Genomic DNA, 23,776 nt, shown 5'->3' on the forward strand with positions numbered 1-23,776 from the left:
TAGGCTATATAGGTACCCCAAAGGGTATGGTTCTTCAGTCATTTTGGTCAGAAATAGAGTATCAATTTTGGCCTCTCTGGTCATAAATAGGGTATGGTTTTTGCACTCCAGCCTTGATATGGGTATGTTTTTAAGAAGAAGCTACTTTTTCATCATTATTGATAAGACCATGAACAAAGGCCCTTCACAAATTATGTTTGCAGCAATTTAACATTGATCTGAACTAGGGAACTAAGAGGCATTCAACTCAATTCAGAGTCCAGAACGCTGACTACAGGAAACTGCCCTTCCCTAATAAAATACAAAAAAAAAACTGCCCTTCCCTTTGTATTTGCAGGAAAAGAGAGGATCCTGTAAATGTGAGCATTGATCATGTGCTTTGGGACTAATAACGACTGTATTTTGAATCAGTGACAGATCAAGTGTTTATAAGGAGGAACTATATCTGCAGTGCTGTCATTGACAGTAAAAAATAGTCAAAGACTAGTCTCTTTGTGCGTTAGAACAAAAACATTCTACTTAATCAAAAAAACAAACTAGTAGTTTAATGATGTGAGAGAATTCATATCTAGGGTTAGACCTATCATGCCAGCATAATTTTGAGCAGAAATTATGCTTCACATCAGCAGCATCGGGCAAACTAGAAACTCTGTTTATAATCTAGACTTGTTTCCAGTACAGCTGTATATAGTTTAGGCCTGGTCACCTCACTGTACCAGCCTCTCAAGGCCCATGCATATTCAGTAGGCCCAGCTGGAACTCAGTCAGGGGTGCACTAATTTTAGCATAATTCTCCATTTCCAGGTTGACACCCAAAAATTATAATGCTCAGTTTTGCAAGCATAATCCTTTTAACCCTTGTCGTATCTTCATAAATATAAAAAAGAGGTCAAAGGTTCCAGCAAGAAAGTCAACGACCAAACTAAGTACTCCAGTGCTGTAGTCCCAAATAATATTATTATTGAGGCAATGTCCATGATTAAATTCTCTTCCTAGGTATTTAGCAATGTTCTACTTTCTCTCTTCAACAAGAAAACCAACAAAAATGTCTAAAACGACTGAGGCAAGTTAAGTCAGTTTGTCTTATGCTGGCTACAACCCCCTACTCACTAAACCAATTAATGGAAATTTTAACAGGTCACTTCTGTAATAATTTAGTCCATATAGGGAGTGCTGTTTTCCCAGGGGGTTGCTCCAGATTTCAAGAGACTGGGATGATCAAAAGGTTTTTTCGGGCAGGAAAATTTGACAAGTATTATTTGGGAGTATACCTTGATTTAAGTAGGAACTGTTTGGTGTATTCAATACAATTTGAAGATTTGTGGCAGTGCCCCAGCCATGTAGTTCTGCAATAAAGTACAACCAAACTTGTTTTATGGTTGTTTTAATATTTCACAATGGTGTCGCACTGCAATGCATCTATTTCGGCATGGGATTTTCTTGGGGTTAATGTCTGGTCTAGGAATGTTTTGTTTGGTTTCCTATAGAAACCCTATGCTTTTTGGGTTTAGATTTTTGTCCCCAGTTGATCATCCCTGTCACTTGAAATCTCAAGCACCATCCCCTGGGGCTGTGTTAGAAATGGACAAACTTCATACAATCTTGCTGCCATCAAAATGTCTGCTATTTTTCCTCCAAAAGAACATATTTTTTTCATCAAGGCATGTACCAAATACCCTGTGAGACAGAGATTTCCTACTCTTTCTCGTTGGTGAGAAAAAGAAGGGAGGGAATCTTTATCTCCAGGGTAGGTACGAAATGTAGAAATCCTACTTTTTGGAGCATCAAATGTTGAATACCCCATTGTTTCCAAAGCTTTTAACCAATCTCAAAAGGCATAGTTATGCAGCGTCTCAGTTATGAGGCAAAAATATCATTTTCTTTTTTCGAAACAACAAGTATTTCCAATTGTTTAGGATTTTTTATTAATACTTACAGACATGCCAGTGACCTGCGGTGCACTCTGAGTTGAAAACTGCATTGGTGAGGGAGCCATTGGACTCTGTGCTGCATAAACATTTTGGGCAGGTGCTAGCCCAGGTGTAAAAAATACAACCTGTTCATTTCCCTGAAATGAAATATGGAACAAACGTGTTGCATTATAATGCTCAAACCTGTAGTCCAACTTAGGGCATAACTTTGCTACCTGACTCGTTTGAGCGCGACAAACTGAACGTAGAATGGCAATAGTCTTTCCTCCTTTTATACGGACTTAATAATAAGTTTATCGTTCCCTTTCAGGGCTAGCAATAACTGATTAATTAATCAACCGTTAATGGTATAATTTCACTTACCATCGGCGGCGGAGGTTGCAAGGCGTTTGGAGGAATATGACCGTACATGCTGTATTTCAGCTGCGGTAAGTTATTGTATATCAATTGGGTGTTAAATATTTTAGCAAGTCCTTGCTACCCGATAAACTAATGGTTGACGTTCAATCGCAAGTACCAGAATCACTTCAAAGGTCCTCCGAGGGATATAATGTTCATTACTTCTTCAGCCCACCATTTCATTCTCTTCCCGAGAGCCACCTGTCTCTTCTAGCCGACGGGGCCTTGGCACCAGGAAAGGCACTGGTCGGAGACCGGTGAGCCAGACCGGTGGGAATACCCGAGGAAAATGGAACGACATTTTCCGATCAAACCGGACCAATCAAGAGGAATGGCTCTTACCATTTTTTATTCCTTTCTGAGTCCCTACATACGTAAAGAGAAGTAGGGCAATGAACCGGCTTGTCAAAATGGAACGGCAAATTTCGGTCGGACCGATCCGACCGGTCAAAATGGACCACCTCCAGAGATGGTCCCGAATATCCCGGTATATACCGAAATGGACCTCTCCTTTTCACTTCAGACCGAAATTTCCGGAATCTTTGGCATAATGGAAAGCACTCTAAGGGGTCGAGACAACTTGGGTGGACGAGTTGTCTCTCCTCGGCAGGTGGGGTAACCCTGGCAGGCGAGACAACTTTTCTTCATCTAAACACTTTGGCTCGGCTAACAGGGACAACTCTTAGGGTGGCGAGTGTCATGCAGTGCCTAGATTAACCCTTTTAGCCCCAATTACGCATATATGCGTAATTAATGGTCGTGCTCGTTGTACCACTTGTGACGTCATCAATTTAAATGTCATCAGATATTCTTGATAAGCAGATAGTAGTACTAGGCTAGTCCTTTCCGTGCAATAGTCAGGTTTAGATATTGACGACATTCCCACGTCGCAAATGGGAAAACAACGTTATCAGTTTTGGTGCAAAAACGGTGGTAAAATGATCCACTACGCCTATGATTGATCAAGGTCCATTTCTAGGCTTCGCCCGTAATTGCCATCCAACTTTTCACGATAGCCAGAAAGAACATGCAACGCAAAAGGTGGCCAGAGTAAAAGGGCCGAGAAAAAAAGAAAGGAAAGGGGCAACAAACAAAATTGAGAATGGTTAATGCCAAAAAAAAAAGAAAAGAAAAGTCCAAATTTTGGCTTATGCGCATGCCCGGAATTGAAATATTGCTCAATTTTGTACCTAATCCTCGAAAAATTTCTCCTTTTGGTAAAAAAAAAGCTTTCTTGGCAAAACTTAGGCTTGTACGGCCCCGCAAATGATCCCCGTACCTCAAATGATCCCCAAATTGTACCGCAAATGATCCCAGGACCGGAAAGGATCCCCAGATTGTACCATAAATGATCCCGAACCGGAAATGGTCGCCTCGCCATAAAATTTGGAAATGTGAGGACTCAAGAATTTGGACAGTGGATTTTAATTTTACACAATCGCTTTTTTTGTGACTGTGAAACTCAGAAAACCGTGAACATTTGGATTTGATTCCAAAAGGTTAATTTGGCACTGAACCAATCACTATAAAGTTCAGGACACGCGAGAAAACCTCAAAACCACAACCAATAGGGCACGTTCGATATATCAATATTCTAACATTGATCCGTGGCTTTCGGGTCAAAATTGCAAAATTTTAAAGTTTCCCTTGTCTTTCAATTCCCAAAAGAGACTTGGATACAAAGAAAACACCACCAAACATAGAGGTTTGTCCTGAAAGCCTCGGAGCCTTGTTAGGACATTGATATATCGAACGTGGCCTACTACCGCTGGTGTTTGCGGTTTAGTTTTCTCACGCGTAATTGGCTTTTTCCCTGCTACACAATAATAATCCTTAAATATTTCTGGTATTTACGGTTTTCTGAAGCTTTCTGAGTTTCACATTAATAATACAATATTTTGATACAGCGGTTGCTATATGAAACGCAAGAAAATGTGCAGTATGAACGATTTGAATGCAAATTTCACAACTTTAAAAATGATATCCAACGTTACAAAATCCTGTGTTTGAAGTTTGTAGTTTAGTTGAATCCTTCCCTGAATGACTTTATTGGGTCCGGGCCTGACATGTATGATAACACAGGACGTTCACTATATCCTCAAATGTGGGGCCAACTGAGAATTCCCAAGTGGATTGACAACATTTTTACTACGGTAACTAGCACGAAGGAATCTTAGAGACTTCCGTGGGAGCCCGTGGCTATCTAGGACGCAAGTATAAGAAGTGTACAGGGAAAAGTTCTAAGCGGTTAATTAGATGGCACAGGCATCTTCGAAGATTCATGTTTCTTTTTGCAGTGCGTTTCCTAAACGAAAAATTTTATGCAGTCGACACATGTCAATTTAGTATTTTGCGCAGTATGAGAAACGTTTTTTATCGCTGCTTTTATGCCTGAGGTACTTGTCTTTTCTTCACCTAGGATGATTAAGAAAATATGCATCCATCCATGGACTTTTCATGGAGTCCACGCCATTCCTAACTTTTTGTGGTGGAATCAGTTCCGGTCCCGGGATCATTTGCGGGGCCGTACAAGCTTATTTAGCGTCATGCCAGCCAAAAAACCTGACTAAACGGTTAAAAACGGTATTTTTTGGCGAAAGTTTGGTATTCAAAGGTTTAAGGATTTAAAGCATGAATTTATATCAAAGATTAACTCGGAAAAATCCACTGTGATCGAATGACGATCGAGCGAAGCTCAAAGAAAGAGGGATATTTGCACATTTGATTATTCAATAAGGGCTATGAATAATCATGTAGGGTCAACTTTGACTCGGCCTACAGGGCAGCGTTTTCACCTATAAACGCTCGATAAAATTGCCTAACGGGGAGGGTTGTCTCAGTACCCGAGACCATATAAATAGGGTCTACGTTGGTTTCTTTCACGAAAATATCACTAGTTGACCTTTACCAAAAGCCATTTGATCACACTGCAAACAATAAAGTTTAAAAAGGAGACATGGATACGGAGAGAATTTTCAGCGACGTCATTCACAATGAAACACATAAATGCTACTTCCTGCCCGAATAGAAGGTCTAATAGGCATTCTCGATCCCGCGTTTTGCCACTAATCGCCATCCCGCCCCATTCAGAGTGTTTATCCCAATCCCGCCTGGTTCGAGTTCCAACTCTCCGCTAAATGTCCGTAACCTGCGATTTTCTGTTTTTAATCCCGAATTCCGCCGTCAATTTTAAAACTATCCCGCTTTCCGCTTGTCAAAAGGGCAACTCACACCGCTGCCAAAGTTTTTGCTATCCTGCGTCCCTCCATTAAAATTTCTGTCATCCTGAATCCCGCCTCCATTTCTCACTCTAATCCCGCATCCCGTCAGAATATTATTTCCATTTTTTAAATTAATTTAAGAAAGGGAATTTTTTCACAGCTGAAGACCCTAAAAGAAAGTTATTAAATGCATGGAGTAAAATAACTTTTAGTATTTTACCAGGATTCATAATCGGAGCTTAGGCCTGATTTTATATATGCTTTCACCCGCGCCTTCCAGCGCGCGCTCAACTGCAAAAAAACTTGCGTTTTTCTTCTCTTGTGACATCAGTGGAAGTCAAGCGCTGAACGCAGTGAACTGATCCAAAATGGAGGAAGAGCAAGGCAATGACAGAGACCCTTTCACGCCTGTTGAAGAAGAAGTAGAAGAAGAATTTTCGGAAGACGACGAGCAAGACAGCTCTAGTACTGGTTCGGAGAGTGAAGAGTGGCCCAACACGGCAGCCGAGCAAAATGGATTAAAAGTTTCGAGGACCACTAGCAAGGTAGAACTTTCCTGTTCCAAGCAAATGATCCCTAGTGCAACAAGTAGGCATCTTACCTGGAACATAAACGAACTATGGCATATCCGAAACACAGAATACCCGGCCTATATAAGTCATTTAGAGTAGGTAATTTCCTTTTACGGTACGACAGAAAGTTTTGAGTTTTTAACTGACAGTTTTAGTTTTAGTTTTTAAACTAACTGGCAATTTTTCAGCCATCTTCAATGCATGCCCTTCCATTTAGGCTTATTCAAAAAGCCGTGAATTAAATTAAGTTCTGATTTTGCAAGTCTTGATAGTTCACTGCCGAATTTTCTTACGGCTTTGTAAAAACTGAAAGAGGCGTTGATCTAGCACTGAAAATTGTTCCATTTTACGAATCGTTGAGCTTCTGAATTTTGCATTGAGATATCCTTCTATGTGAAGTTAAGCTTTTGGGTACTCAAACAATTGACTCCCAAATACGGTTGCTTTAGCACCGGCAATGTATTTTTTTTTTTTACCAATACAGCCAAATCAGACTCACTACTCAAGGTTTTAGCGGGATAGAGAATATCGAGTTAATGGTACTGACACGAAAGCAGGGCAAGACTGTTCTTGGATTAGCGCCGTAAACATATACAAGCATTGTTCATATTTTACACTGAACGTAACCTCCATTAATTAAAGCAGAAGATCTTGTTAATTTAACAGACAGGAGATGAACCACCTAAACAGACCATGGTTAGGCTAGAAGACCAGATGAATAACGAAAATTTGGAAATGCTGCAGCACATATTCGAGGTTTGTTTCTTTCCTGTTTTTATTCTGCATAGTCTCAGGAGCCTGCGAAAATAGCCATCCTTCTTCGCTCCCGGCCACTCGGGCAGGGAGCGAAGAAGGACGGCTGTTTTCGCAGGCTAAGTTTCAGGACCTTTCCATTTTCTCCCGGAATTCGTTTCGGGCATCTTAAAATGTGAATCCCACGTATTGCTGGTCACTTAAGGAAACAATACCAAATCAGAAAGATGAATGGTATCAAAACTTGTCTGAGGCTACTTGACATTACCGATTTGTAGGAAGCAGATGAAGATGGCGGAGGAGGACTGGATATGGACGAGTTCCGTCAGGCAATGATCAAAACCATGGCTGGTAAAGGTGAAGTGGTAAGCCACAAATTGTGTAATAGTATTCTATCTTCTTGTATGTGCTGTTGTCAATACGTGAAGTGGTACCTAGTGGAATTGCTCAGGTTGTTGTTGTTGTTGTTTTTGTTGTTAAGGTTTTGAAAGATCTGTCCAGGTAGCGATTTCTCCTTCTCCTTCTGCCGGCGTCTTAATTCTTCTTCTTTCTCTTTTTGCTCCGCGCTTGTCATGTTTTTCATAACCATAACCATTTTACAACTTGGAACTTTTTTCTTTTCGTAGCCTGATAATAATCAACTTGCCATCATATTTATGAAAGTTGACGCGAATTGCGATGGAACGGTAGACTGGGTAAGAAAACATTTGTGTTTGTAAAGCATTATGTTATGAATCAAACCACTTCACGAGCATCTTTTGTTGTCAATTTAGGAGGAGTTCTGTTCCTACATGTTGCTGGAGACTCAACTAAAGGATGTCATGACAAGTGAAGACAGAGAGGTGAGATGATCCCGGTTAATTGACGAATCAGTAGTTCCCCCACTTGACTTAGCTTCTGCAAGTGACTATCTCAGACGCAAAACCAAATTAAAGCGGTGGCATTTTTAAAGAATAGATCGGCAGACGAATTTTGCGCCCTTATTGTTTTAACAAACTATATGAAGGCAGCCAAATTATTCAGAGCATTGTTGTTGTTTTTTCCGCTTTCCTCGCCGAGTTGTACAAATGTTACAAGTGTTTCACCAGGCCCGGGCATAAACTCTGTGAGCTTCTTGTTTTTATTGAATGCATCGAGAGTTTTTCCACCGATTAAAATTAGGAGAGTTATGTCTTAGACAACTAATTAACTAGGTAATCTGTCACTTTTATTCCTACAGATGGAATTTCCGCATCCAGCTAAGGAAATCCCTAGGTACTTATTATAACATATGAGTAAAAAATAAGGCACCTCTCCTTCGCTTCAAAAATATAGACTCCGGACTAAGCCTTGGTGCTAGACGGTTTTTATGCGCGGTCTCCTGTTTCGGTCAACTTTGCCACTTGTGGCGGCGTCCTCCTGCCGACACAAAGGATCCCAGCACATGAGCGAGTTAAAGCTTCCTGCACCATTACAAATCCATTTAGAATTCCGCTCATTTTTAAATCTTAAGTATGGTGAAACAAGAACACGAGGGCGTCGGTGGTTTGACCAAAGTTTGGACAATCAACACTCCATTGTCTTACAAATAAATACCAGGGAGGTCTGCAAAGAAAATTGTTTTTCAACCCTAATTGGCACGACACGTTTTCACTTAGACTTTATTGTTAAGCGGCCGGTTTAACCTAAGCGGAAAATTGCCTCAGGTATAAAGTGTAGGCAATTTTTTTAGTGATGGAGAAGTATTAGCTCTTCTCAGGAGCCATAATCGGGGACGTCCACGATTATGGCTCCTGTTCTTCTTTATTATGAAATGTCCTACCAGACAGAACGAGAAATAGCACTGTAGCTTTAGACTTGCACATTTCCTTTATTCCTTTATTTTCACACTTGTTTTGATCTTAAATATACTTCCAAATATGCACTAGATTGCATTACAGAGCATCCAAGTTTCAAAACTTTTCCAGGGGAGAATGCCCCTGGACCCCCCTAGCAAGCTCGGGGCTACGCCCTTCGATTTTAAATCTTATGGTAAAAATTTATTTTGGTAGAAACTAGTCACACAAATTGCTGGATCCACCCCTGATTTCCGTAATGGCTGCCAAAAAAACCAAACCCAAAGCATAAATAACAACAAACACTATTAATGAACCATTGAACCAATCAAACTGAAAAGTTTGAAAAGCGACCTGTGTCAAGGGTGGGAAAAGCTGCATCAGCCGAGGAACAGTTAGTCTTGAGTTTGATTCTGATTTGTCGAAAAAAATCGCATTTTTGCTATGCATTTGACTGGCTCGTATAGAACGTATGACAAATTTTAAACTCAAAGTTACAGTAGTTGGTACTGAACAGTTAGATTGTGTTTGGTTTGGATTTTAGTTGCCATCGCGACAACATCACTCGGATAACTTATCTTCCTAAACTGTCGCATGGCACCGATGATCCGACTGACAGCAATGGAGGAAGATATGTGTCTGTCAGCAAGGAAGGAACTGTGCACTTCTGGAGCATGGACCTGATGCACCCTCAAAGAACTCTGTCAGTAAGTGAGCAGATATGAGCGGGAATTTTTACCCTGTTCAAGAGAAACCTTGAGCTTTAAAAGAATTAGCGACGTATTTGAAAACATCACGATCTCCACCCATTTAAGGGAGGACACGCCAGCGCTTATATGATTACTGCTTTCTTTTTGACAGCTAAAGAATATATACATGCTATTGACGTTACTGAACAGGTCAGAATGTTGATGGCATCCCTTTTATTTTTCAGTTAGGGCATGAGGGTAAAGCCAGTAAGAATGTGTGGATTACAGACTGTGTGGTGTTACCAAACGCCAAGAGGCTTGCCCTGTCAACTGCTGACCGAGAGATAGGTCTGTAACACCACACTTACGGTACCAGTTATTTTCTCTAGCAAGAGTTTTATTATTTTAAGGAAATTCTTAATTCTTAAGTGGATGTAATTTGATTACTTGAATGCTTACCACTCGCAGTAGATTCTTTTAGGCTTTCGGACTCGGGTAAAGCTAAATAAGAAAAGACGCTATCTACAACGGTTGCCTGCAAGAAATAGGTGCATGCAGTTGCTTCCATTACTATCTGCCGAAAGCTCTCATTTGGAAAATAAAGTGGAAAATTTAAACGCTATATATATTTCTTACAAGTTGTGTACTTTTACAATGCAATACATCGTATTATAGCAACGGCATTTGTACTTTTTTTTTTCCTCTTTAGCATTCTATGACTGTTCTGCCAACAGTTTTGATAAGCAGTTTGTGATCTGTAGTCTGGATTACTGTGTACTCACCATGGATTACTGGTAAGAAGCTGTATCAGGAACAAAATGGCGTCCGTCACAGTGACAAGTTCTAAGCAGCGAAAACTAAAATTTTCTCGTTGGAGTTAGCAATGTTGAAACGTTTAAATACTCGCAAATTTCTGCTTTGTTACCTGCTCCTTGTTTGGTTTCTAGCTGAAAAAGGGTGTTTTGTTTCTGATTTTAAGACTACCACAACTAAAATCAGTCTTAAAATACCTGAAATTCGTTTTATGTTTATTTATATGTTAAAGTGGTAATCTAAACCCATTTTGCCTTTCTACAGATATAAAGCATTCAAAGTTAGTCTAAAGAGTGCCTTTTTTTTAGGAAAAAGCGTTTCAGATGTCCTTAACGTTAGGCATACTGTTCACATGTTATGTGATAGCTTCCATCGTGCGAAATCTCATCTAAGGTATGATATTTTGCCGATATTTTTCAGGTACAGCACAGCCAAATTAAATGAGGGTATTTTGGTGTGTGGTGACGCTGGAGGCTCTGTGTTTTGTTTAAAGTTCTCTGCAGTCACAGGATGCCTGTTTGACTTAAACCTTGGACAACAGATTCCATCTGGTACACTTTGTTTACGCTAGACTAGCATTGAAAACCAAATCTGGGTCGAGTTAGTTTGTAGAGAGTTTGCACGAAACTAAGCTCCTCATGAGATAGTACTCAGCTGTACCCACTATCTTCAGTTTCTTTAGAAAAAGTGCGAAGGTTGTATTTTTCGATTTTGTTCTAATTCCATGGTTTGGAGAAAGCTGAGTGTCGTATGGTATTGGAAGAATTTTTCAAATTGTTCTGCGTGGAGACACTAAGACTTGATACGGAAACTACTTATGACCTTAGTTCTTACTTACTCCATTTTTTTTCTGTTTTCAGTATCCTTTAGACGATTTTCCCTGTCGGAACTTCAGCAAGGAAAACATTCTAATATAAAACTTTTCCAATTTAACGTAAGTACTTAGCTGAAATTACAGCCCTCCTCAGGTTATTAATTTTTGCCACAAATCTCAATATTCTTCTTAACATAATGTGTTAACGAGAATCTTAAGCGAGCGACGTAATCCGTTGATTATTTCTTCTAAAATTTCAAGCCGTCTTTGAATTCCAGGCCCATAATATTCCATTCTGATATTTTAATATTCCTGGAGTTTGTACAACCCAACGGATGAAACTCTGGGGGTCTATTGTCACTCGCTTCTGTAATCTTTAACAAAATGTGCTGTTTCTGAAATAACAAACCTACGGAAACTTTGATGGCAACCTGATTGCCGTACCACTTTGTGCATGATAGGTCTTCGTTAGAATTCTGTGTGAGATAAATCTGCAGCTTACAGAACAAGAGACTCTCCCCTGCTGATAATTTAAAAGAATTTGCTGACGGCAAGCTACCTGTGGTGTTGCTCAGTCTACAGACACTAACTATCACTAAATAACATCTACAGTATTGAAAGGTGTCTTACCTATCGCACAGGCTAACTTGATAATCGGTAAGGCTGTGATGAGCACAAGGCAACACAAACCCTCTGGGACCCGTTAAGACGTCCCCTCCCCCCTCCGGGTGTAAAATCAATTATATTAGCATAATTTATTGTTATCTTGTATTTTAGAATCTCCACGAGGACTGGATTCGTAAAGTGAAATATTACCCTTCCTTACAATGCTTCATCTCTTGCGCTACGGCAAGCAACACTTCAATGTATCTCGGAGACATAGACAGGAAAAAGACGTAAGTTCAAATCCCCAATCACTTTAGCAGATAACTGCTTCATCAACCTTCTTGCGACCCAATTTTTTATGTTCATATTCTCCTAATTTTTACTTAGAGTGAACCAATTAGTAGAGATCCGATGCCGTTATATCTCGCATCACACGTTTTCACCTGACTTTTTCAATATTTCTTTCCAAGTAATACTGTCTCCTTTGACAGGAGCTCCGTGTTCCGCATCCGTAAGGGTATCACATCATTTGACTACTGTAAGGAATGGAACGTCATAGGTGAGTAAACCACGATCTGAATAACATCGAATTGCCGGCAAATATACTAAAATTTGCACAACGCTTTAAAACGTGAATGAAACTCCGAATTTGAATCTATTAAAAAACATTCGTCCGGGATCCTTTTGTCAAACGAAAATGTTGTATCAGCCGGCTACCTAGCCTGATTCTCAGACGGTCCAGGTGGTTCGCTACATCACGTTCTCTCTCAGAGTGGCGGCTACCCTACTTGGTATCTTGAGATTGTAACTCTTCTGACCATTCTGCAGTTGATGTCAATGGGCACATGTACAAGTGATGTATCTTAGCGGTCTTTAATTTGGATCATATCTTCATTCCTCACATATTCACGTCATAATCAAAATCCAATGAACTTTCCAAGGTACACCGGTTACTGATTACTAGTTGTTAACTTTTACATGTAATAATTGTGTTAACATGGTGTGTTGACTTTTTTTAGTAACTGGTGGTCTTGATCATTATGTACGTATGTGGAATCCTTATGTTACAGCTAAAGCCACATCGGTAAGTTTCAGTTTAACTGAGTGAGTTGTATCCTAGTTCAGTGGTTTCGAGTGGCATAATGTGAACTGCGTCGGCACACTACTGCAGGATATCAGGACAGTACAAGTAGGCAAGGCTTCTTTTTGGCTAATATAGCAAATTTGGGTGCGGCAAAAGAGAAATCTCTCATAGGAAATTCAAGGAAACTGCGAAAATTACTGGTTAGGTACCTGTACCTGTTTCAAATTTTCCGTCCGCTTTTCGGATAGCCAAAGAAAATTGCATAAGTCCTGAGTTGTCCAGTGCTGGCGGTATTAAGTTATTCATAAATTTGGCTTCAAAATATTTGTTTGGTTTTTACGTTACAAAGGTCTTGCAGTCCAAACGTATTTTGTCACCTTTCTTGGGTTTCATTTGCTGTTTGCCAATTTCTCGATTTCTGTATAAAGCTTTACCCCTCTAGTCTGAAGTATATTTAAACTATACATGTGTATATATATGTCTCGTGCAATTTTCCGTATAGTCCAAAGAGCATTTATGAATTTGATTACATATCAAGACGTCTCTAACACGCATATGGAAGCTGGTCGGCTAACGCACAAACTAAGATGTAGTAATTTAGTCTGTGGTGCGGTGTTTCTGCCATGTACCCCGTTCCATCGTGTTTAAATTAAAAACGGGTATCCTCAATGACGCCCTCCATGGTGGGGATCATGGAAGAGGATTGAAAATGGTGACTGGTTCACTTTTGTAGCACGCCTTTCAAAACAAGCATTTTACAGCATTCTTTGTTAAATGATCCAAACACGCGGCGCTTGAATTTGCACCGCATTCCAGGCTTGCACTCAATTGGGAACTGCAAGTTATGCACATGACATGACTTCAATGGCTCAACACAAGCGTTAGGTTGTTATGTCTTAAAGAACCATGTTAATATTTTCGATGCTAATCGTTTTCAGGTGATGAAGGGTCATAGTTCAGCAGTTACTCACATTATAGTGAACAGTGACAAGGGAGAAATAATAAGCGCTGCTCAAGATAAGGTTATTATTATTCATATTTATCATTAATCTTACATTTCGTCAACACTCATGATCAGCAATTCCTGATATGCTTCTGTTGGATATCATAAGATCTTCACTTTCAACTCCATTTCAAGAGTATTCGCGGAGTAAAAAAAAATGCTTCGGGTGTCTAGTAACTAACAGTGAAGCATATTAAAGATGATTTCCAGTCAGTACTACGCAATCTCGAGAGTTTGTTTGCGTTTTTTGTTTTGATTCATGTCAGACATCAGAAAATGTAGACATTTCGCAGCTACTTACGTGATGTAAATTCAAACTTTTAAAACAACCGCCATTATGGATGCGAAGCGGTAGAAGCCTTGTGCTTTGTTCTTTCTTATATCACTTGATGAAACAACTTCGCAGCTGTAAAAATCAATAAAGCTGTTGGAAAAAGAATTTGAAAGGCCTCAAAGATAAGGTATGTGGTTCATAACGAATAACATCGATTCGCATTCCATCGAGTGAGCCGCTATAATGTTTATAAACATTAGGGTGCTGAGACTGCGCAGTACGGACTGGAAATCTTCTCTAATTTAACTAAGATCTAATAATAATAAGTTTTTTATTTACATAGTGCTAGTTTCATTGCTGTCCAATAATCATTCCTACAATCGATATTAAAACAATTCTACATCTCACCTTATTTGAATCTGGCAGGTGATCAAGATTTGGGATATGCGCGACCTGTGTTGTGTTCAAACCATTCCTGCTCGCTCGTTGTTACCAGGCCCCCACCTGATCTCAAGCCTCTACTTCAACTCCAAATCTCACTGCATTTTTGTGGGAACAAACCAGGTGACAATTCAATCTGTCCGTCCCCATCAATCAAATCTTAATATTCTTACCAACGAGTGCTATGTAAAATTCCGGTCCTTTTTAAACGTAGGTTTTTAGCTCTGGAAATCTAAATTATGATTTCCGGCAGGTTTCATGTTGTCTGCTCCACTGCACTTTTTTTCAAGAGAGCTTTTACATAAGGAACATACATTTTTAGGTATAGGCGTGTCAGATCAAGCCGTTTCTTTTTCTTCCCCTGAACAGGTTAATAGTAGAAATATAGCAAAAACATCACTTGGCTGTTAAATTTTTTTTATTGTGCGAGGATATTTGACTTGTGTTTGTTCTTTGTCAGTTGTCAGTGATCGAGGGTAAAAGAGAAGAGCCCTCAGAGGAACATGACATTACAAGTCATTTTAAACCAATATGTGCGGCTATTTACAACGATCTCTTTGATCAGGTAATTACAATGTTAAATTCCACGTCCAAGGGACTCCCATATAAGAGGGATGACGATGCGCAATCATTTGCTTAGGGGCGCAAATTGCAGACTTTGGTATCAGTTAGCGTGTTTGGCACAGAACACCAAATGCATTTACCAAACAAGGTAACTTTCAAAGTTGGACACGAAGCAAGACCAGGCATGACTGAAATTTTCAAAATGTCTTTCTAGATGAAAAGGATTCCACGACTTAATCGTCATTAATGTAACGATAGCTCTTGTTTGTGTGTCTGTCTGATTAGACATGGAAGTCTCTCCCAAGATTCCACGTTTTAGTATGCAGTATCGACGTTAGACTTGCCCCAGGTCGACCTTTGCTTAATCCTTCACGTTTTCTTCTCCCTCGAGTGAAGCGAGAGGGCATCTTTGAGCGATGAAGTCGCGAGCGCAAGCGACCCAGCGCCGAAACCGACAGGCCAGGGAAGAATTATTGGAAAGGTCGTTTAAAAAGTCTATATCGACGTATGTTTTTATCGATTTGCTGAAGACGCAATATATTCGTCGTATCTGATTCTTTCCTTCTATCATTCTGGTTGTTAATTCAGTGTGTTGAAAAGATCTGGAGCAAGTCAGAATCATCGAGTCTGAATTTTAGAACCCGGGCACTGATTGCACTGTTGGGCTGCTATCGATGTACACCATTTTTATTTGAACATGTTTCTTTACACTCTACTGCAGGATGTACAATGTTGAACCCAATTTAATCTCAGTGAAAAAAAGCAGAACAGACGACTTATCTGGTAGACCAACAATTAACAACTTGGCCACATTTTCCAATGGTCCACACTCTCATTCACCATATATATAACTCTTGACCAATGAGCGCACGAAAACTCTGCCAGGTATATTATTGCAAACAACAACAACGAACAATTTGAAGCACATCAAACTAACATTTTTTCATATCTGTAACAAGATTTGAGTCATTCGAGAAAGAAATCAGTTAGACAAAGTGTTCGAAACATGTTGACATGATAGAGCGTGTGAGATGTTTTGGGAATAAAGGAATATGTAGCACAAGTCAACTGGCAAAAAAGCATTGTTATTGGAGACCAGGCCATTAGACAGCTCCAAATCTCCTTTGACTTCGATGAAAAAAGAGCGCGATAAAAACGAATATACTTTATGATGAACTTTTGATATAGTAGCCAGGCTGATTTGCTAGGTCTTCCTGCAGAAAGCGAGCAAACATTCTTTTTAGTCGGGTTGTAAAGTAAAAAAAAACGGCGCGATCAGGACACGCGTCTCTCCGCTAGTTTTCGCACGCCCGGCCCACGCGTCCATTTTTCCATGAAGGGCTGCCAGATTCACATTACCTAATTCATTATTTCATTTTTTATAGGTTGTGAGTGCGTGTCACGATTCTGTGGTTTGTGTTTGGAGTCTGCAGACAGGCGAGAAAATCATTCAGTTTTCAAATGCTCACGATAACTCTGAAATCACAGCTATGAGGTTTGACCCTTCCAAGAGGAGACTCATCACAGGGGCTCGGGATGGAACAGTCAAGATATGGAATTTTAATAATGGCTGCTGTTTGAGCGAATTACAAGCTGTAGATAATCAAGAGGTATATTAAGATTCTCTGTAGAACTTACAATTTACTTACATGTTCGTTTATTGTATACCATGCATGTGTACTGCACTATAATTCGCGCGAAGCAATACCACCTCGTCAATGCTTTGCAGCTTTCACAAATAGTACCCTGCGGGTAGCCTTTTCATTTATTTTTACTATTAATGTTCAAAGCTGGCTACAAAAAGAACTAAACGCAAAATCTGGGGAACAACAAAATTCACGTTCAGGTTTTTTTTTTCTGCGGACGGGTGGAGAGAGGTGGGGGAGAAGCATTCTCGTATTCTCGTCCCCAGAATCTAACACCAAAATTACAGAAAGCAACCGATAGCCGTTACAGCTGTTATCATCGTTTAACATACAAACTAGAAAAAAAGGCTCAATTCTGCCTTGTACTGACCCTTTCGCCTGGTCTGTTTGATGTAATGTAAATGTAAATCTTATTTAAAGTGGTCATGCGCTTGGCTATATACAAGCGCTAAGCTTAGCTAGTTTACAGGCATGCCACTGAAACAAAGGAAACAAATATTTAAATAAACGTAACATAATTAAAAATCCCAACTGGCAGAAGGCAGACCGGTTGGCTATTTACAAAGCGTGACGGAGGATTTGAACTCGGGACTATCAAGAAACAAATCCAGCTAGTGGCAGGGTGGTGGCCTTGAACTCGGGACCTCTGGATTACAACACCAGCGCCCTAAACCACTCGGCCACGCTGCCTCCTGACCAGGTAGCGTGGCCGATCTTGCATGCTTTTTGAACAAAAACATATTTGAACACAGACCCAGTTGTAATATAACAGCTTGCGATTGTTATGGCGTATATTCTTGTTAAATCTTGCAGATTACAGGTATACTGTGTTTTAAACAGAAGATTATTACAGTTGGATGGAATAGAAAGGTTACCATCTACAAGTAAGTTGAGATCAAATCTGGTCATGCATTGAGCGCAGAGTGCAGTCGACGCAGAGCACAACACGTTACTTCGCAGGCTTCTACGTCACCCTTTTATCAAAGTTGATAAATGTTACCTTGCCGTGCTACTTCTTTGAATCTGCTCGAACAGAGGGGCAACAGTGTAGCTGAAGACTTTCAGAGGATGTTAGTCTGAAAACTGGACTGAAAGTAGTCGTTCTTTCTCCCTGCCAGTCCTTCCTTCCTAGTTACTAAGTTACTCAAGTTGTGTCACTCACAGCAGCAGCCATTTACCTGTTGCCGTTCACTTCATTTATCTTGCTCAGAGATTGCAGAGAAGAGGAGGAAGCTGAGCCTCGAGTGTGGTCCAATTTTCACGAGGACGACATTTTATCGGCTGCAATGTACCCTACTGGCTTAGTGGCAACCTCTGCCTATGATGGTGTGGTCAAAGTGTGGAACATTGAGAGTGGACACGTTAACTGCAAACTGAATGCTAATGACTATGGTTTAGAGACCACTCAATCTGTTATTCCAACAGATATTAAGAGACAAGTGTCAACTAGTAATGCAGGTCAGTAGATTAGTAACAAACGTTACAGAATACCAAGGAGAAAAAAACAACAACTCAGCGCTGGTCAGTCACTGATGTAAAAATCCCTTAACAGAGTTTAGGGAATCCAACAAGTAAATCCACCGCGTGTTCTCACTCGGCAATCTTGTAAAACAGTATATTTTAACAATTATTCCACGAGCGTGCGTTGGATTTGAGATGATAATCATCTCATATCCAGCAATCCATAAGCGGAATAATTGTTTTATTAAAAACGCCCCCAAAATAAAGAATATTAAAGTAAAATTAAATTAAATTAAAATAAAAAACGCCCCAAAAAATTATTCGCTCGTTTACCATACTTGCTGACCGTGGCATAATTACTCACATACCATAACGGCTGAGCCAATGAAACTCTCGAATTGCATTATCCAACGCTAGTTTTTAAAAATAATAGTTTTTAATTAATGTAATATTGTATGGTTGTAATTAGATTAGTGCTATTATAATAATTGAAGGCTTGACCGAGTTTCTAAGGCAGGTCGAGAACGGGAATGGAAGTGAGGGTGAGCCTGAAGCACTCTGATTAGCCTCAAAAGCTCTCCGGTTAGCCTGAATAACGCTCAGGTTAGCATCACCCCTCACCCCTCACCCCTCACTCCTCACCCCTCACCCCTCATCCCTCACCCCTCACCCCTCACCCCTCACCCCTCACTACTCACCCCTCACCCCTCATTCCTCACCCCTCACCCCTTACCCCTTATCCCTTAACCCTTACCCCTCACCCTCACTCCTCACCCCTCACCGCGCACCCCACACCTCTCACTGCCCACGTGTTAGACCTTGCGCAATTTCTTGTTTTTTAATCTTTGTGGAAATCCAGTAATGTTTCTAAATCTTCCTCCAAAATATCGGAGAAACCACAGGCAACCCAGACGTTGTATGCGATTAATACGTGACATTATGCTGTTGGCGATTGCGTGACAATTGTGGCCGTTTAGAAGACAATGTATGAGAATGCTTCGAAAATTACTCTAAATGCTACGTTTAGAAAATAATTTGAATAAAATGGCTTACCTTATGTTTGCATTGCGTTGTTTTGATGTCTCTGGGTTCCTGGAGATGGTTTAGAGCCATTTAGGCGAGTTTTACTTTCTGGCGGTTTGCTTCCCCTAAAGAGAAACGAAAGGCGAGCGACCCACTGGCCTGAAGGCCCGCACTCAAAGCTCCGTAAATTCCACAAAAATGGTCTAATCTCGTCAAAATTGCCTCATGGCAGCCGTCGATAACTCTTCTTCCCATTCGCTTTCTCCCAAGGTTTCAAAGTTTATTTTAACCGCCCGAGAATCGCTGGTTTTCCAGCTCTTGCTTTCCATTTCGGCTCCATTTCGATCCGTAACCGATTATCTTGGCCACAGGATTTGAATTTCTAGCTTAACGACCTCGCCAACGTGACAAAGTCGCCTCCAACCGTCGAGAGGCACGGGGCATTTTTTGATCATGCAAACTGCACCGTGCCGCGGTGTATAACTGAAATTAGCGCCAAAAAGCACTGTTAACTGCAAAAATACAAGGAGCAAACAATGTTCTGCTGAATTTAGTGCCTAAAAGCACTGTCAACCGCAGCGAGAGATGGCAACGAGTAACTGACCAATGCGAAAACCCCGCCATTATGTGGCATTTCACACCTAATAAACAATAGAGCGTTTCCGTAGAGGGCCTATGGGCTGATAATTTCCTGTGGAAATTTTATGTTCTTAAAACAAATATTAGATGTATTAAAATTCCAAGGGCTACTATCAGCCAAAAGGCCCAAGACATAAACGCTATATTGTCTTAATTGTTCACCAATACATTTTTGTTATTATGCCTTACTTTCTCAAGTGATCGACGCAGAGAATAAATTTCGAGAAGGCAACCGAAGGAGCTCTGAGGTTGGATCAAGTAAGAAACATCGCCGCTCACCATTTCTACCTTCAATATGGCGGCCAAAGCGCGACTCAATGATGCAGAAAGAAGTTTTTGTCCCGGAAGGATCTCAAAAGAAGAAATTTTTCTATCAAGATTTTTTGCCACTGGAGTTTCAAGAAAGTTATCACGATTCCTCCGTGGACAAGGTACAGAAATAGCTGACAAATATGTTATTATGAAAATGTAGTGAAAGTCTGCGTCAGGCCAGTGGTCCATACAGCCGGACCGTTTCCCGCTTTCCGTAGCGTTAAGCGACTAGGAGTAAATCTACTCCCCACTGGATGGGATTCAAGTCCATGGCAGGGTTACCCCAAAGAATTAAATTCAGCGGTACTCATTTATACACTTGCTCCACTCTGTTTTCATAACATAAAGTCAGCTGATAAATGAACGTCGACTCTGCTTTATGAATGTATTTAGTGTAAATGTTTTTCTCCGTGCAGGTTCTTTTCCTAGAGAGGCGTGAAAACAGCTTATCCACAGCTACGTTGATGACAACAGGTTCAGACGGCTCGGTCAGGGCATGGAGCGTGTACGGCGGCGGACTGCTGGGTTATTTTCCCGCTGCTCAGGGTGTCCATGAATCTGTGATCTCCATGACAACTGACTACGCTAATACCATTCTTGTTACTGGCGACACCGCAGGATTTGTCAAGGCAATGACTTCAGCTTCACCTTTGCAGTTTAAAATGAGTGCTTGTGTTTTCTTACTTCAAACGTTAAGTTATAAAAGCTCTCCGATTTTGCTTATTTTGTTTGTCAGGTTTGGGATATCTCTTGTTACTGTATAAACGCAAGCGATCAGAAGGTAGCGACAGCATTGCCAAGGAAACTATTATCAGTGAACAGGAGAAATAGCCACAGAAAAGGATCAATCGATAGCAGGCCTCCTCCACTGGTTCTGACATTTCGAGCTCATCTCAAGCCAATTGTCAGTCTGGACTTTGTTGATAGTCGCCAGTTCATCATCACGGCTTCCACAGACGCGTCAGTGCGACTTTGGACGCAGACAGGGAGATATATAGGTAACAAAACATACGCCGCGCGCCCAACCAACAGAACGTCAGCACTCTGTTTTTTTTTTTAAATACTTACGACAAGGCTTTCCACCTTAACGCTATAAAAGAAGAGGGTTCCATGTTGCCTGAAGGAAGAAATTTATTTGTCTTGTTTTCTTTTCACAAATGAAAAGCGTGATCGATTTGTTTCTTTTCTAGGAACCAATGTGTTGCTTTTGCGGTAAAACCGAAACTGCGGTTCGTATCTTAGCCTTTGCAATTCATTTCCTAAAGATGACACTTCACGAAACGATGCTTCAACGACGATTTTTAATCCTTGGCAACTTTAAACGCAGAGCTGTTGCAGCAACAGCACGACACGAGTATTGCCTTTTATGTGGCGTTAAAAAATAGTACATGTATTGCAATGATCTGTTTTAAAATCGTCCAGCGTGCAAGTTGCCATCAATAATCCCATATATTGATGAAACCTGGATTGTCGCAAATTACAGGATCAAAAGATCTCCATGAAAAAGAATATTAAGAAAGAGAAACTTGAAAACGCAACAATCCCCTGCTTCAGAAAAGCTTGGCTGCACCCTGGAGGGTTAATCACGTGATTATCAACACGTCATCGTTCTCGAAAACCACCGTTTCCAAAATATTTTTCATCCACACTAAAACGCAAAGCAGGCGTTTCAAATTCCTCCGATTTGAAAAGCGTTTTCGAAAATTAAGCTCCATTTTCCTTCCGGATAAGTGCGGACGGCAAGCCTAACCGTAGAAATATAGCTGCGTTTTCAAACTTCTCCGGCATAGTGCTGACGGGGCCATAGATTTAACTCTGATCGGATTAAACTTAGCATTTCAGCCAATCACAGCCGGATAGAACCCAGATTGTATTGACAAATTTCAACTCTAACAGTGACGCATTATTCGTACAGGTACGTTTGGCCAGCGAACATTATGGGATTTAGAAAAAATTGTCAAAGGACAGCGAAAACTTCCGCCTGATATCCAACGCATCGCTTCAGCTGAAACTTTGAGAAGTTTGCAAAGTTCTCCTGGACCAAAGTGGAGGTATGTTTGGATTACCCATCATAAGTTTTTTTTCCACTCATAAGTAATAATCGGTTTGTATTGGAAAGCATTATGGCTGTTGCTGTTCTGTAGGTTATGTCCGTGGTGTGTGGATTGGGTGTGACGTTTGGGCTGCAAAGAAATGCAGGGATCATAAAATAAACAAATCTGCTGTCTTTTTGGACTTCCTTCTCAAGCTAATTAATAACTAAGGCCCAGTTCAGACGTCGTGCTTCTGTCGTGCCGAACTAAAGTGCAATTAGGTTTGACTGTAGCACGGCTGAGAAACAACTCTGATTCAGACGTCGTGCCAGAATCGAACCAAATTCAGGGTTTACTGATGCCTCGTAACAATTCTTTTCTTAACTCCCAGTGGGAACGCAATCTCGCCAAAATACATTAATATAAGTTATGAATTTTGTTTAGCGCGGCAGAAGAACGACGTGTAGCACGGCAGAGCTTGTCGAACTTAATTGCTTGCCGAACTTAATTCAAAAGTTTGATTCAGACGCCGTGCTTCTGCCGTGCTTTTGTCGAACTTAATTCCTGAATTTAGTTCGGCACGGCAGAAGCACGACGTCTGAGCTGGGCCTAATCCAGTTAAAACTAAGAGAATCACAACCGTGATGGAGGTTTGGATACCCGGTCTTAATTAGCATAGATTTTGACGATTTTACTTCTCTGTTTACTCCTTACTTTTTGTTTCGATTGAGAAGATATATCAAACACTCGAGACAGTGTTTCATCGGCTATCCCAAAACACCTCGAATTTCGTCAAATATATTCCGTTGCGCGTCGTATTTTCAACTCTCTTCTCGGTGTTGGATATCCTGATGAAACTCTACCTCTCGTGTTTGATATATTAATTCGAGAGCGCTTTCCAGAGGCGACCATTTCTGTATAGTTAGCTCCCCAAACAAAAAGCTTTTTCAGGACAATTTTACTGTAACTTCTTGCATGCGATATATCCTATTCACGCGGTAACTTGAGAGAGGATCGAAAATATAAAAGATTAAACGAACGGTAGACGACGGCATGTCACACAGAGGAAAGCAGTCTGTTTTCCCGTGTCCCTGATCGCTTCTCATCGTTCACGCCCGCTTTTTCTTTGTTGAACCCGCGTTTTATACAATGCCAGGTTATTAATGCTTCTATTTCCTTGTTACGCTAGATTAGCAAAGCATATAATGCGTATTACGACCCTGACTCGGCGAGGAACTCAACAGCTCTCACAAGACTCCGACGCCGCAGATTTGGAAAAAGAATGGGGAACTTCTATAAACCGATCTCTCGACAAAGTCCTAGGAAAGTTTTATAAGCCAAAGACCAGGCATAGAATCTTTCCACCACTACCAAAACTGAAATTTAATCAAGACCAAATGATTGTTTATTCGTCTCTGAATTTCCAAGAACTTCAACCAATTGAGGAGCCGAAGACACCAGCAGTGTTGTGGAATCACACTACACGGTACAAATCCTCTTCAGCCCTTCTTCCGCGAACTGCTAAGGTCGGCGGTCATAAGGCAAACTCGGAATCTAAACACGCTACTTTCTACAATACATCGGTTAAACAACTTCGAGCCAACGCCATAGGGGGAACCAAAAGCCCATCTCGAAAAACTCACGATATTTTATTGCGATCAACGCATAAAAAATAGCATGAAAT

At 40.7% G+C, this 23,776-nt stretch overlaps 1 protein-coding gene across 1 annotated transcript; it reads left to right on the forward strand.

The window, feature by feature from the left end:
• Window positions 1-5,055: 5,055 nt before the first annotated feature.
• On the forward strand, window positions 5,056-23,776 carry LOC145496987 (cilia- and flagella-associated protein 337-like). The gene is made up of 25 exons (XM_081476755.1): window positions 5,056-6,096; window positions 6,790-6,879; window positions 7,155-7,241; window positions 7,503-7,571; window positions 7,650-7,718; window positions 8,096-8,130; window positions 9,235-9,397; window positions 9,625-9,727; window positions 10,089-10,173; window positions 10,613-10,743; window positions 11,053-11,126; window positions 11,784-11,902; window positions 12,104-12,171; window positions 12,632-12,696; window positions 13,635-13,718; window positions 14,400-14,537; window positions 14,875-14,979; window positions 16,364-16,588; window positions 17,438-17,508; window positions 17,835-18,082; window positions 19,946-20,178; window positions 20,476-20,688; window positions 20,796-21,057; window positions 21,975-22,110; window positions 23,282-23,776. Exons 1-25 carry the CDS (start codon window positions 5,920-5,922, stop codon window positions 23,766-23,768), a joined length of 3,537 nt encoding a protein of 1,178 aa, XP_081332881.1. The 5' UTR covers window positions 5,056-5,919; the 3' UTR covers window positions 23,769-23,776.

This window comes from Orbicella franksi, chromosome 9 (genome assembly GCF_964199315.1).
Source record: "Orbicella franksi chromosome 9, jaOrbFran1.1, whole genome shotgun sequence".
NCBI lineage: Eukaryota > Metazoa > Cnidaria > Anthozoa > Scleractinia > Merulinidae > Orbicella > Orbicella franksi.

Bases quoted from the DNA above. Each gene is read 5' to 3' on its own strand.
- LOC145496987 (XM_081476755.1), top strand. From the start codon at position 5,920: ATGGAGGAAGAGCAAGGCAATGACAGAGACCCTTTCACGCCTGTTGAA. The intron at 9,728-10,088 runs GTCTGTAACACC...TTTCCTCTTTAG, and splicing joins AACTGCTGACCGAGAGATAG to CATTCTATGACTGTTCTGCC. The intron at 20,689-20,795 runs GCAATGACTTCA...TTTGTTTGTCAG, and splicing joins ACACCGCAGGATTTGTCAAG to GTTTGGGATATCTCTTGTTA.